Here is a 16,467-nt window from a genome sequence, read left to right as displayed (position 1 = left end):
ATGAATAAGGCATTAGAGTGTATCTATCTAGCCATACATAATGGCGGACTTATTTACCCAAGGGTTTCTGGTTTACTTTTTATTGTTTATTTATATAAAATTAATAAGGCATTAGAGTGGATTTATCTAGCCATACATAATGGCGGACTTATTTACCCAATGGGTTTCTTGTTTACTTTTTATTGTTTATGGTTTATTTATATAAAATGAATAAGGCATTAGAGTGTATCTATCTAGCCATACATACTAGATGTTATTGCTATTTTGATTTATGTTTTTTGTTTCCAGTATAACAACAATTTTAATTTTAATCTTATATCTACATTTACCATCTGTATATTGTGGTAATTTTGACTTTAGTTTTTTCATCGGTTTTCCTCTTTATTACGAGGCTCAAAAAAAGAGTTTGACTGTACGCCAAAGGGCGGACTTATTTACCCTAGGGTTCTTGTTTAATGTTTATTGTTTATATTTAAAATGAATAAGGCATTAGAATGTACCTATCTAGCCATACATACTAGATGTTAATTTTGGTTTTGTTTCTAGTATAACAATTTTATGTTTATGTATCTATTATCTACATTTAGATCTAAATTTTTTATTTGTATATTTAGGTAATTTCGACTTAAGAATGGACTCTTGACATCAAAGTACTTCCTGGGTCAAATTAGACCTTATAGCAATTCTCAACACACCTGTGGATGATGTCACTTCCTGCTTTTCTTGGTATAAAAACAATATTGTCGGTGAGAACATTTGCTAGCCATCAACACTGAGGAAGGAACATAATCGTTCCGAAACATGTTTGTTTCAGGCTGCCATTAAATATACCAAAATCTGTGAGTGCTGGTCCAAGCGTATTGCTTTCTTTTTCTATTATACTCGACAGAGTGGTACATGTTCACAAATACTGACTGAACTCTCCTTGGGTTGCAGGAATAACATGAATTCTAAAGATCACCATCACACACACACAAGATATCAAGATATACTGTCATGAATCTATGCAAATTATGCATTTTTACAATACAGTCATCAACACTAGAAAGAATATCCATATTTTAAAACATAGAGTATAAAATCTAAAATTAGTAGCACCTTGCAGCTGTATTTTGGGATAAGCATGGAATGAAAATAGACGACTTTGAATGAAATGGGCCGGTCGGGAGTCTAGCTGCTGCATTCTGGACACACTGGAGGCACGACAGGGAAGCCTGACTAATACTGGTGTACAGACAGTTACAGTTATCCAGCCAGGAGGACATCAGTAATACTGGTGTACAGACAGTTACAGTTATCCAGCCAGGAGGACATCAATGTATCAATTACTTGTTCCAGGTCAGGAGGGGGACATAGAGGAACTGATCTTGGAAATGATTTTTTTTTTTTTATCCACTTTTTCTCCTTATTTTCCTCCCATCCCAATTTCGTATTTCCAATTCTCCCCTCCCCTGTCTTGAACGTTGCTCGACTATACTGGTCGGTCGTAGGGAGGATAGAAGCCGTGCATCACGTGTCCCCTCCGGTACACGAGGAGGCAGCCTGTCGCATTTTGTAACATGAAGGTATTGTAGAACGTTATAGCCATACAAACAGTACTGTATTTGCAAATCTGGTATGTCATAAATGTATAGATGTAGCAGTACTGTCTATCTGTATGTCGTGTATGTCATATATGTTATGATGAATTGAAAATGGGGGACCCTGATGTAAACAAGACGAAAGTCTTTCTCTGGTCTGCATCCCCTTAACAATTGTATGTATTGAGCTGTACTGTACTGTACCCATTCTGCAATCTGTTAATAAAGTTTTCAATCAATCAATCAATCAAGCCATATCATAATTTGAGTTCACACAACGGAACGGTTCACATAACATAATTCTGTATAAAAGAAAAGTAGCCTACAAAAAAAAATTAAAAACACATCCTATAATAGGCTACATGGTAGAGGATGCAGTCAAGAGCTGCTTTCTATTGTAGTAGGCCTATTATTTTATACGAGCACGTCTCCTGGCATTATTCTGCGCAAAGTCCAACACTCTTTAAATCTAGACTACGCGCGCGTCGGCTCTCAATACTAGAAACGTTAATAATAATAATAATAATAATAATAATAATAATAATAGCTTAATTTTATATATCGCCTTTCAAAAGACCCAAGGTCGCTTTACATAGGGGGGAAAATAACAAAAGTAACAAACATAGTGGACAGACACAACATAATTTTGTGCTGGCTGTTGGTGACAGACCGTCTGCCCATCACCTCCACCAAGCGTGGAGAATAGGAATAAATTATTGGCAGGGTCTCTCTAAAGAAGATTAAAGAACACGAATTCTCTCGCTCTCATTTGGCAGCATGTGTCGTTTATGATACGCGGAAACATAATCTGACCATAGACGTGCAGATATCATCTGATATTTTAAGAGAGAGGTGGGGTTTTGGACCGAGGTCCTAACCAGAATAACTGATGTTAGTACAGTAACACTGGCCTCTCGCAACTCTGCTTTCCGGAGTCAGTGAGAGAAAATAGGTGATTTGGATAATGGTAATTTCTTATCTACCATAGAACTTATGGCGCGTTATGCGCACAATTTAAACCATGTACTAAACAATTTACGGATTAGATTTCAATTCCAATGTAACCTGTAGCCTACTCGTACTGGTTATGGCGAATAAAACGTTCTATTATTCTAACCTGTCTCGGCGGCTGTAGCGTGGCTGGGGGCCTGGCTGGGCTGCGTGTCTGCTGTCTGCCTGGACTCTGAGCTGACCGGGGGGTTGCTAGCGGTGGCCAGGCTGGGTGGGGAGCTTACTGCCAATGTATCTTCAGTAACGTTAGAGTCAGTCTACCTTTGCTGCCTGCTGGACGAATGATGTTCTTTTTGGTAGCTTTGCCGTCTCCTGTTCGGCTTTCGCTCTCATCTTGTTTTTCTGAGCACCGCTTGGGTATTTGCGCTTCATTTTTACCGGCGCTTCCCGCTTTGTTTTGAACGCTGCCCAGTCTGCCAATGAACATTAGTTATCAGCCGGCTAGCCCTATCACAGGTGAGCAAATAATTATAATGATACACTGTTGTACTACAGCGTACACATGACAGGGACAGGGTGCCTAGCAACATAGCAGGGAGGGGGGGGCCCCCTAAGCTCCGGGGCTCCCCCGCACCGCGGGGGCCTCCCCTACGCCACTGATCCCCACCCATCGACTTCCACCCGCTACCTCTGCCAATTGAGATAGTACGACGACTGGCCCAAGCCGGAGGCAATGCTGACACCGGGATTCGAGACCGGAGTCTCTTGCATTGGTGACGAGCGCAATCTCCGCTGTGCCACCCAGCCGCCTAGAAATTATTCTTATGTTGATAAAAAGAATGGACTGAGGGGTCAAGGACAGACAGAGGACTGAAGGTGTTAAAGTTAGAGGTTATATCTAGGATTGCAAGTAACTGTCTAACTGTACACAACTGTTTCCACTGACTGTACATAACTGTTTCCACTGGAGGGCGCTATAGGCGGAGCTTTTAATGTTACCGCTAGGTAGAGTATAAAAGCTGATGCAGACTCCCCCTTCTGTCTCTTCCCCATCTACCTCATGTGCTGCTGTACTATGAACCAATGTAAATAATAAACCACGCCGATTAAGGGCTCAAGGTAGAAACCATGCCTCATGAGTATATTATTGTCGCCCCATAGCCAATTATGTCAACAAGGGTAGATGACAGACAAATGGGTAGAGGACAGACAGAGGACTGAGGGGTAGAGGACAGACAGAGGACTGAAGGGTAGAGGACAGACAGAGGACTGAGGGGTAGAGGACAGACAGAAGACTGAAGGGTAGAGGACAGACAGAGGACTGAAGGGTAGAGGACAGACAGAGGACTGAGGGGTAGAGGACAGACAGAGGACTGAAGGGTAGAGGACAGATAGAGGACTGAGGGGTAGAGGACAGACAGAGGACTGAGGGGTAGAGGACAGACAGAGGACTGAGGGGTAGAGGACAGACAGAGGACTGAGGGGTAGAGGACAGACAGAGGACTGAGGGGTAGAGGACAGACAGAGGACTGAGGGGTAGAGGACAGACAGAGGACTGAGGGGTAGAGGACAGACAGAGGACTGAGGGGTAGAGGACAGACAGAGGACTGAAGGGTAGAGGACAGACAGAGGACGTGTAGACTGGTCTCACCACTCTGTATCCTTCCTGTCTGCTCAGCATGACGTGGTACTGATCCACATCTGAAAAACACACATATCCCATGTTGACATGACATTAAAAACACACAGACAGAATGATTGATTGATTGAAAACTTTATTAACAGATTGCAGAATGGGTACAGTACAGTGCAGCTCAATACATACAATTGTTAAGGGGATGCAGACCAGAGAAATACTTTTGTCTTGTTTACATCAGGGTCCCTGACAGGAGCTCAGCCCTGCAATTAGAAACTGGCCCCTGTAAATGTCAAATGTTTTCCCCCCACCCCACCCAACCCCCTCTAACGTACAGTTTCTTCCCCTTCGGATTACATTTTTTTTATGATGTTCTCTCTTTCTTACACAGTACCGTATATATTTGTATGTCTTGTATGTCATAAATGTCTTGATGAATTGAAAATGGAGGCCCCTTATGTAAACAAGACAAATGTATTTTTCTGGTCTTCATCCTCTTAGCAGTTGTTTGTATTAAGCTGTACTGTATTGTACCCATTCTGCAATCTGTTAATAAAGTTTTCAATCAATCAATCTGTTGACTTTGAATTGGTTTACAGCCAAATATCTGGAGCTAGTCTGAGGAGCAGCATGGATTGTGCTGAGAAAGGACTCACTCTACTGATCAACAACATCCTCGGCAAGGTAGGTTTCCAAAAGAAATTATTATCCTGGAATGATCCCTTTAACGTGTCTTTAATGTGTGTCTTTAATGTGTGTCTTTAACGTGTGTCTTTAATGTGTGTCTTTAACGTGTGTCTTTAACGTGTGTCTTTAATGTGTGTCTTTAACGTGTGTCTTTAACGTGTGTCTTTAACGTGTGTCTTTAACGTGTGTCTTTAACGTGTGTCTTTAAAATGTGTCTTTAACGTGTGTCTTTAATGTGTGTCTTTAACGTGTGTCTTTAACGTGTGTCTTTAATGTGTGTCTTTAACAGGGCGGCTAGGTGGTGTAGTGGGCAAGGCACTCGCCACCAGTGTGGAGACGCTAGGATTCGCGTGTTCGAATCCAGCTCTCCACATTGTTTTTCAGTTTGGCTGGTCGTCCGCAGTAATACACATTGGCCGTATTACGGGGAGGGAAAACTGAAGGGTGGGGATCGAACGTTGTGAACAAGCGACTCCTACAAGTCGGTTGGTGCGCCTGCGCAGTAGAATCAGGAAGTGTCGGGGGCAGCGTGAGCCTCCCACGCGTTACTCCTCGACACTGAGAGATCGAGCTGCGCAGGTGAAAAGATGCGACTGCTGTTACCTCAAGTACCGGAGGGGACTTGTGCTATGTATGACTTAGTCCACATTGCAGCCGGCTTGTGGGAGGCAAGAAACAGCGTTCGTGACAGGGGAGGGTTGAATTGGATGATACGAAATTGGGATGGGAGAAAATATGGAAAAATGGGAGAAAAAGTGGATCAAAAAAAAAAATGTGTGTCTTTAACGTGTGTCTTTAACGTGTGTCTTTAAAGTGTGTCTTTAACGTGTGTCTTTAACGTGCGTCTTTAATGTGTGTCTTTAAAGTGTGTCTTTAACATGTGTCTTTAAAGTGTGTCGTTAATGTGTGTCTTTAACGTGTGTCTTTAACGTGTGTCTTTAATGTGTGTCTTTAAAGTGTGTCTTTAAAACGTGTATGTAACGCGTGTCTTTAACGTGTCTTTAACGTGTGTCTTTAAAGTGTGTCTTTAACGTGTGTCTTTAAAATGTGTCTTTAACGTGTGTCTTTAACGTGTCTTTAATGTGCGTCTTTAACGTGTGTCTTTTCTCCACGCTGAATGAGTTATTTCCTGGGAAATGATAAGCACTGGACTTAAAGAGGCCCTTCTGCATTATTGCATGTGGGGAAACTCTCATTTTACAGATTTGTCAATTCAATCAGGGAACAATTGAGTCAACAAAGTCCTATGACTGTTAGTCGACGAAGCTAGATTCAACCAGATACCATTTACACCTGGTACCACGATCATGTCTAGGTATGATTCAACGTGAGAGAAGAGCAGAGAGAGAAAGAATAGGAAGAAGACTCTTTGTAAAAACAGTCAAGGTTAAATAATATGGCAGGGTGATCGAGAAGTACATAAAACCGTTTTACAACAAACGTATGAGAGTATTTCAAAGTCCAAGATTACCAGTGACTTTTTCTGTTCTACCTCCTGTGCTTAAAAACAACAAGTGTTTCTGACCGACACTTAACACTTTGGTTGCCTTGGGTTAAATTCATGATATACCATAGGTTGCCGGCTCTATTTGTCTATGGAGAAGTACCCCTTCTTTGCATGGCTATAACTTTTTAAATTCTATTGCTACATTGCCATTATTAGGGCCCATTCAAAGTCCTATATGTATTGTTCATTGTGTAGCAACGTTAAACTTTTTCATTCACATATTCATAGTAAAGTATGGTCTAATGTATAAGTATGTTTTCATCTCTTTCTGCAGCTTTCTCCAGAACGTGATCTATAGCCCCAAATGCATTATATTGATGATGCAATACAGTTTTATGGCAATCAGCGCGATATAAAAAATTCCAACTAGACGTACTTCTAGAAGTTACTACACGTCATCTGATGTTGACCGGATGGGCTAGGGGGCGTTTATAATTCCGTGGGCAGCGTTATACCAATCATCTAATGTGGGTCAAATGTTGATAATAGCAGTTAGTATCGAAGACGGTAACGTTACACGCTGAAACTCACCCCAGTCTCCGCGCGCCGTTGGGCGATCATCGTAGAGTAGAAGTCTTATCATTATGAGATGTAAATTTACCCGGTCCATCTCCAGCTTGTATAATGGTATATACGTCCAAATCATGTTGTTTATCGAGTTATTGGCAATCGATCACTGTGTAGCGTGACGAGCCAGAGTCCCGGGACCTATAGCGAGTACCCGGAAGTACTACGGACGTCTAGCACAACTTCTATGGCACATCCTGTTAAGCGATTGCGCCGATCGGCCACCAGATGGCGCTCCTGAACCGCCAGAGAGCTCAGTGGGTCCTGCTGGTGGATCTCAGGCCAGCGGAGGGGACATATGAATCCGATCGCAGATTTTTTAAATATTGATATAAGGACGCTGTACAGCGTCCTCCGGCAACTTTAGCATGGCCAGCAAAGACGTCTAAAGACGTTTCATGGCAGTCAAAGTGTTAACACTTTAAAAAACGTGTTTAGGCGTCCTTCCCCGCCATGCTCAAGTTGCCGAGGACGCCGTAACTCGTCTTTAATATCAATATTTCAAAAATCTGTGATCGGAATCATATTTTCCATCCGCAGCCTTCACACACAGTTCTGAGCTCCTCTCAAACCTCTAGCGGTTCAAGAGCGCCATCTGGTGGCCGATCGGCAGAAGCGCCAAACAGGAAGTTATGTGGTTGAAGTGCTGATCGTCCATATTACTTCCGGGCACTCTCTATAGGTCCCGGGACTCGATCTCGACACAATACATAGCGATCCGTTGCCAATAACTCCATAAACAACATGATTTGGACGTATATACTATTATACAACCTGGAAATAGATCGCGTATTTCTACATCCCATAATAGGAATATTTCAGTTCCACGCTCATCGTCCAACGGCGCGAGGAAGATACGGTAAGATTCAGCGTTATTTTTGAACGTGTTCGATATAAACTGCTCTGATGATCATATCACCCACACTAGATGAATGATATAACGCTGCCCACGGAATTATAAACGATCCCCCGCCCATCCGGTCATCATCAGATGATACGTAGAAACTTCTAGAAGTACGTCCAATTGAAATTTTTTATCTTGCACAGATTCCTACCAAACTGTATTTCATCATCAATATAATGCATTTGGGGCTATAAATCACGTTCTGGAGAAAGCTGCAGAAAGAGATGAAAACATACTTATACTTTAGACCATATTTTACTATGAATATGTGAATGAAAAAGTTTAACGTTGCTACACAATGAACAATACATATAGGACCTTGAATGGGCCCTAATAATGGCAATTTAGCAATAGAATTTAAAAAGTTATAGCCCTGCAAAGAAGGGGAACTTTTCCATAGACAAATAGAGCTGGCAAGGGATGGTATATCATGAATTTAGCCTTAGGCAATCAAAGTGTTAATCTGAGATGAGAAATTTCAAAACATTTTTGCCAAAACAAACCAATAGTATCCAGCTGCAGAACGGCAGACCAGCCACACTCTCAGACCCAAATTATTTTTTTACACTCTCAGACCCAAATATTATTATAATTTTTTTTTTATCGCAATTTTTCACATTACATTCACCCTGAATGTTGACGTTATCCAGGTGAAAAGTTTACTTCATAAATCATTTGATGTATAATTAAATCAAAGGAAATGCGTTTGGGTCTGAGAGTGTGGCTGGTCTGCCGTTCTGCAGCTGGATACTATTGGTTTGTTTTGGCAAAATTCTTCTGCTCTGTGTGACAATAAATAAATGAATGATGATATGCAATTTAAAACCAAAACTAAGGCCTCAGTATGAGTTTAAGACGTGAACATGGTCATGTTTGTTGAATAAAAAAATAAAAATAAAAAAATAAAAATAAAAATTTTTTTTTTTGATCGGATCGGGAACTCAGGCTGTTTGAAGGGCAGGGGCGAAAAGAGAAAAAGGGCACCTACTGCATAACATGGGACCCCATCAGTGAGCAAAAAGCTATGATGCGTCATGTATGGTGAAATAGTCTTCATCCTTGATTAAGATTAACATTAGAATAACATAGACAATCCAGATTAATAGTATAACCACACCTCTATGATAAAAACACAGTGAACAATACACCTTTCAAATGTTTATTTCACCTCATTGTCATTGTGTTTGAAAAGTAGATTTATCATGGTGTTTGAAAAGTAAATGATCATGGTGTTTGAAAAGTGGATTTATCATAGTGTTTGAAACTTAGATTTATCATGGTGTTTGAAAAGTAGATTATCATAGTGTTTGAAGGCCTAAACCATTGCTGCAGTGGTACATTTCTCAATGCTAAAGATTTCAGTGAGCAATATAAATATTTGGGAAACAGCATTTTAATATAGTCTGGGTTGAAAAATAGTGAACCTATTCTTTAAAAGCTATTTACAACATATATTTGTAAACAGTTTAACAGTTAGTTCATTTGAGTGCCGTTGAGCTTCTTCCTTTCTCTCTCCTAACTCTCCTTCTCCCCTCCTGCCCTCTCCTTCTCTCCTCCTATACTCCCCTTATCTCCTCCTGTACTCCCCATCTCTCCTCCTGTAATCCCCATCTCTCCTCCTGTACTCCCCATCTCTCCTCCTGTACTCCCCTTCTCTCCTCATGTCCTCTCCTCTCCTTCTCTCATCCTGTCCTCTCATTCTCTCTTCTACTGTATCTCTCCCTCCCCCCTCTCTATCTTCCCCATTCTCTCCATTAAAGTTAATATATTGTACCTGGATACTGGCTGGATCAGTGGGATATTTTAACAGGAGAGCATTCAAGTTATTTGTTGTTGTGTCGTTTGAATCATTTCTCTTCCTATCATCATTTCCATCCTCGCTTTCTTTAGCATCTCCATGACCGTCTTCATCATCATTTCTCTCCATAGCATCATCTGCATTCTCTTTCCTCAACTTCTTCATAATTTCTCTCCATAGAATCATCAGCATTTCTCTTTCCTCCACTTCTTCACCATCTCTCTTCCTGATATCATTATTTCCCTCTTGAATATCTCCATCTTCATTGTCTGTACTGTCTTTATCTAAGGTGTAGCAAATAATATTTGTTTTATAATAGTAATATAATTGTACTGTATATAATATTCGTACTGTAGCCTACAATTTTATAATTGTATTATAAAATAATATATCATATAGCACTACCACCACTAGTCCTCTTGCCTTGATTGGAATAAAAAGAGTCTATGGTTGGTCAATTTAAATGTTTAAGACACAATTGTCTGTCCAAAATAAGCATTATTGACCATGTTAGCACCAGATTCTCAGTTATAATCCAAACTATGGCTATGTGAGACAAGCTTGTACATGTATCTAGTAGTGAGGACTTACAAATACATAACTGTATCATCTCCTCCCTTACTATTGTTGCTTTTAGACCCAATTTTTCAAAGAGCATTTTTCAGCTGCTTTTTAATATTCTTCTGATTTCTTTCTCTCCTTGGCATTCTGTAATCATAAAATATAGGCCAATGCTAAACCCACTTCTTATCAGGTGGGGGCCCACATGTGGGCCCTCTTGAGGATGATTTGCCCACCTGCAATTTGGCGACCTCTAGTGGCTCGGTTGTGCATATCTTTTAATACAATATATATATATCGAATTAAAGCCCCATTAGTTGCCTGTCGATAGCCCTTTCAGGTGACAAAATCCGTTCAGCGGTTCTCGGGTTACATGCCGATATGTGAGGCTTGCGCGAAGTACACGGTATTGCGCAAATACTACTCCCGACTCTTGGGGCTCTAGTTCAGTCAATCATTTGGCGATCTCGAAAATGATTGGACAGGGTTGTAGCCAATGAGTGTGGCTTTCCAATAATACCCCAACTGGGGTTGTACGAATCAGGGATCTAGGTGAAAAGTCATGAGCGAAAACAGGAAGTCTATGAGAAAACTGAGCTTTTCTTTTGTACACAGTTGACCAAAATCACTCCTAATCACTCATTTCTGACTACTACAGAAAAACGTGAGTAACACGCTTTTCTACAACTCAAGTTCAGACCTATGTTACTCTATTTCATTAGCACTAAAGGTGAGTTGTCCTTATTTTGTCTTCTTTCAAAAGAGACCAGGCTCATGCATGTGGTATATGTACAAAGTATAGTATTTTGGTTTGCAAAAAAAGTATGCAGTCCTCAAAAATGAAAAATAAAATGGCAAATTTTGGGGTTTACTATACCACTCTTAAATTAGCTTTAAAAAGCTATTCACACTGAACTTTAAAGTGCTATGGGTATATTTTGTGCAAATAATCCAAAAATAATTTGTACACTTTATTTCTAAATTGAGAACACATGTTAGCATAGAATCAGCTAAGCAAGGCACCTGTTTAGTTAGCTAGCTACAGTAGTAATACAGCTAGCCTAGGCTAAAACATACTGCCATCAATAAAAGGAAAGCACTTGCAGTGTACATACATTAGTATTTAGTAATGCATTAATTGGTAAAACAAACTCAATCTTTGCAACTTCAAAGAAAGCTTGCTGTATTACCTACCTCACACACAGCAGTAGGATGCAGGGTTACAGCTCAGACTGCATTAAGCCCTCTGGCATCTGAACATTCAAGAGGGGATGTGTCTAAAACTGAACATTTAAATGGATGGAATATTGTAGTGACGGGGCTGCTCAGAGTTGTAGCTAACACTTTTGTGTGACATTATTTAACCGTCTGGGTCAAGTTTAGACCATTGGAAGGGCACCAATGGGCACGTCCTCTCGCTTTTGGTACTCAAAAGGGCACTATAGGTTTAGCGCAATGTTTTCTACTGTGGGGGCACATGGTCAAGTTTAGACCATTGGAGGGGCACGTCCTCTATTTTTTTCACTCAAAAGGGCATTTTAGCGCAATATTTTCAACTGTGGGGGCACATGGTCAAGTTTAACCATTGGAGGGGCACCAATAGGGCACGTCCTCTCGCTTTTGCCACTCAAAAAAGGGCACTTTAGCGCGATGTTTTCAACTGTGGGGGCACATGGTCAAGTTTAGACCAATTTGGAAGGGCACCAATGGGCACATCCTCTAGTTTTCGCCACTCAAAAGGGCACTTTAGCACAATGTTTTCAACTGTGCGAGCACATGGTCACGTTTAACCATTAGAGGGGCACCAATAGGGCACATCCTCTAATTATTTCCACAATTATTTGTCACTTTTGCATGACATTATTTAACCGTGGGGCACAAAAGCACTCAAAAGGGCACTTTTGCGTGATGTTTTTCAACTGTGGGGGCACATGGTCAAGTTTAGACCATTGGAAGAGCACCAATAGGGCACACCCTCTAATTTTTCGCCACTCAAAAGGGCACTTTAGCGCGTGTTTTTCAACCGTGGGGGCACGAGGGGGGGCGATTGCCTGCCCCCCCCCCCCCTGAGTCCGCCAGTGCTCAAAATCACATGATCGGGATCGGATCGGGAGCAAAAAAACATGATCGGGACATCCCTACTATTTACCATTTGATTTGTAATTAATGTTTAGCTTTTCAATGTTTAATCATGCTTTGACAACATGTACATGTTACGTCATGACAATAAGGACACTTGAATTGAATTGAGAGTGAGACAGAGGTAGAGAGATATGAGGAAACGGAGAGAGAGAGACATAGAGAGAGACTCACATCCGTCCTCTGTTAGTAGCAGCAGATGACTCTCCAGAACAGAACTTGTGTTTGTGTCAGGGTACAGGAACTAGAAGAACATAAGACACACACGTGTCAGGGTACAGGAACTAGAAGAACATAAAACACACACGTGTCAGGGTACAGGAACTAGAAGAACACAAACACACAGGTTAACGTCAGGGTACAGGAACTAGAAGAACATAAACAGGTTAACACGCCAACATTATCAAAATGTGCTTACAAGGGCGACAGTGGCTGATTGATTGATTGATTGATTGCAGAATGGGTACAATACAGTACAGCTCAATACACAATTGTTAAGGGGATGCAGACCAGAGAAAGACTTTCGTCTTGTTTACATCAGGGTCCCCCATTTTCAATTCATCATAACATATATGACATACACGACATACAGATACAGTACTGCTACATCTATACATTTAGGACATACCAGATTTACAAATACAGTACTGTTTGTGATACAAAAATAGTCTAAAAAAGAGAGTATATACATTTGACATAGAAACTGTACATTGGAGGAGGTAGGTGGGGTGGGGGGGGGGACTGTACATTGGAGGTGGTTGGGTGGGGGGTGGGGGGGGGGGTTGGGTAGGCAGGGTGGGGGAAACTGTACAACTGTACAAGCAAAACTGTACATTGGAATATCGACAAAACCTTACTTGGTCCCAAGAAGAGGGTCTCGTGTATTATTGGGTTAGGACATTTACTGTACATTTACAGGGGCCAGTTTCGAATTGCAGTCTCCCGTATGTGCTCTTTGAGAGTGGTTTTAAAAGTGGGTTGTGATTCACATTCCTTTACAGCTTTGGGTAGGGCGTTCCACATTGATGTGGCATAATTGCGAAACGTGTTTATTCCCTTGTTTGAGCCGAATCTGGGTTTAACATGATTTGTGGAGCTCCCTCTGGTGTTGTGGTTGTGGAATTCACTGACCTTTGGGAAGTATTTTGACATGTACATGGGTACCTTAGTCATGTAGTGCATCTTGTAGACCAGGCCCATTGCAAGTTGCTGTACTCTGTCGTCTACTCTAAGCCATCCTAGGTAGTCAAAGTGGGCAGGGGTGAGGTGGGTTCTAGGAGTAAGGTCAAGTAGTAGTCTGACCAGTTTGTTTTGTGATGTTTGTAATTTTGTTTTTAGCGCCTTTGAGGTGCTTTGGTACCATGAGGTGCAAGCATAGTCGTAGTACCCTTGAATGAGTGCTCCTGCCAGTCTTCAGGGTATTCTTGTTTACCAGAGAGGAGATCCGGTACAAGAATCTAGTTCGTTTGTTGACTTTTTTTATTACATTGGATGCCATTTTGTCACAGGAAATATTTGCCTCTAGGATGGAACCTAGGTATGTAATTTCATCTTTCCTGGTGACAATATTGTCACCCACTGTAACTGAGAAGCCGTCGGTCTTGCTGAGTTTGTTATTTGATCCGAAGAGAATGGACTCTGTTTTACCCAGGTGTAATGATAGTTTGTTATCAGCGAGCCAGGTGCAGATTCTGCCGAGTTCTGAGCTGAGGGTTTTTTCAACCTGTAACTTGTTCTTGTCAGAGACCAGCAGGGCTGAGTCGTCCGCGAATAAGAACAAGTTGCAGTCACAAGCTGACGACATGTCATTTGCATAAATTTGGAACAGTAGCTGTCCTAGAATGCTTCCTTGTGGAACACCACAGCTCACTGTGAGGGGGGGGGATAGAGTACTGTTTACCTCCACCATCTGTTCTCTCCCCTCAAGGTAGGATTGCATCCAGCTCACTGATAGACTATCAAAACCAATTGCTTTTAGCTTGTCAATCAGAATGGAGTGATTGACAGTGTCGAAGGCCTTTTGTAAGTCCAGCATGACCATGCCACAGTATTTGCCCGCGTCCACCTCTTGTTTGATGTGGTCGCTCAAATAGAGAAGGCATGCGTCAGTGGAGTGGGATGTTCTGAAGCCAGATTGGAATTCGTAGATTAGATTTTTTTCCGCTAGGTACTTTTCGACCTGTTCGTAGACTATTTTTTCACATGACATGACTTTCGAGATGGAGGTAAGAATAGAAACAGGGCGGTAGTTGCCTGGGTCTAATTTGCTGCCCTTTTGTGCAGGGGGGTCACTCTCGCAATTTTGAAGTCCTTAAGGACGTGTCCCTGTTTTATGGAGAGGTTTATTATGTGTGTGATGACTGGGGTGATGGCGGCTGCTGAGTCTCTGAGGAATTTGGAGGGGATGTTGTCATGGCCAGTGGCCTTGTTAGGTTGGAGGGCGCTCAGTTTTTTGAGTACCTCATCTGTTGTTACCATTTCAAGTTTGAAGTCGTCTTTGCGGACCCCTAGGTTTTTGTAGTATGCTACTATATGTTCTACCTAGGGATGTCCGATATTATCGGCCTACCGATATTATCGGCCGATATTGGCATTAAAATGTGATATCGGAAAATATCGGTATCCATCGGCATCGTTTTTTTTCTTTTTAACATTTCTATAACCTTTATTTACCCAGGCAAGCAAGTAAGAACAAATTCTGATTTTATTTATTGTCAAAAGTATGCATAATGTTGTGTTAATTCCACAACAAGAGATATGTAATGTTAATTACCTGAAATTATTCTGTTTTTGGGGGGGGGGGAATCCTGCATATATCGGTATCGGTTGATATCGGTATCGGAAATTAAGAGTTGGACAATATCGGTATAGGTAAAAAAGCCAATATCGAGCATCCCTAGTTCTACCCCATAATGCTCAGGAGGTAGAGCGTTGTCTGGTAATTGGAATGTTCCCGGTTCGATTCCCGCTCCTTGAGCAAGACACTTTGCTCCCGATGAGCAGCATGGTCACCCCCACCGTCGGTGTGTGAATGTGTGAGTGAATGGGTGAATGTGAGGAACAAAATTGTAAAGCGCTTTGGATAAAAGCGGTTATATAAATGCACCATTTACCATTAATATAATATTAAGAGTCAGACAAGAAGATAGATACCAATTTCCTCTCTGTGCGTTCAGTAGAAAGCTATCCAGCTGCAAGTTAGCCTAGCTTAGCACAAATTTAATGGAAGCGGATACGGACCAGCTAGCCTAGCTGTTGGCCAAAAACAGCTCTTGCAGACTTTAAAGCTAGGCTAGTGGTCCGTATCCACTTCTATTTATTTGTGCTAAGCTAGGCTAGCTTGCAGCCGGATAGCTTTCTACTGAACGTACAGAAAGGAAATTGGCATCCATCTTCTTGTCTGACTCTGGAGAAGACGGTAATGTAGTGCCGAGAGCTGGGAGTCGGAGACGGTGGCTCGAGGCAGAGCGAATAGTATTTATTGAGTACACCTACACGATACAGTATGTTACTGGAAAAGCCAGAATGACAGGAACTGCCACCGCTTAAATAAGAATGTTCGATGTTCTAGAATGTACTACTATGACATCCACAAACGTTCCAGAATGTTCGGGCGGTCCTAATGTTCTAGAACAGGGGTGGCCAACCAGTCAGAGACTAAGAGCCACAAAAATTACTGTGGTACCACAAAGAGCCACACCATATACCAGCGTTTCTCAACCTTTTTTTTCAGTCACGGCACCCTTCATGTCTCACCCTCTGGCCTCTGAAGTTGCTAATGTCTTTTTTATTTGGGCCTCACAGGGTTAAAAGTACCCTGTGAGACCCACGGTTGCAAAATTACAAAATCACTTTTAGCCATTTAAAAAAATTATGTTTATTTAAAAAAAATTAAGCACATATATAGTCAATTGGTCCTGTTGTTCAGCCTCACAATGCTATTTGATAGTAAATGTGTTTATATGTCCCACCCTCTGGCCTCTGAAGTTGCTAATGTCTTTTTAATTTGGGCCTCACAGGGTTATAACCTCTTAAGCCCGAGATATACAGTAAAAGTGTATATTTTCAGCATTACGTTTGTTTACCAATTATTTTAACTGTTATTAGTGAAATATAAGATTATAGAAATCTCAGGGC

The 16,467-nt window shown here is 41.5% G+C and overlaps 1 protein-coding gene across 1 annotated transcript in view; it reads right to left on the bottom strand.

Moving 5' to 3' along the window:
* The window catches only part of gsap (gamma-secretase activating protein), a 125,314-nt gene that overhangs the window by 98,213 nt on the left and 10,634 nt on the right, over positions 1-16,467 (bottom strand). The window contains exons 7-8 of the mRNA XM_084330985.1: positions 12,505-12,574; positions 4,183-4,232 (exon numbers count right to left, since the gene is read on the bottom strand). Coding sequence (XP_084187111.1) covers positions 4,183-4,232; positions 12,505-12,574 — 120 coding nt within the window. The remainder of the gene's footprint in view (positions 1-4,182; positions 4,233-12,504; positions 12,575-16,467) is intronic.

The sequence above is a fragment of the Notolepis coatsorum genome, assembly GCF_963971535.1.
Source record: "Notolepis coatsorum genome assembly, chromosome: 15".
NCBI classification, from domain to species: Eukaryota; Metazoa; Chordata; class Actinopteri; order Aulopiformes; family Paralepididae; genus Notolepis; species Notolepis coatsorum.
The sequence above is the reverse complement of the archived record's forward strand: the minus strand, read 5'-3'. Positions and strand labels throughout refer to the sequence as shown.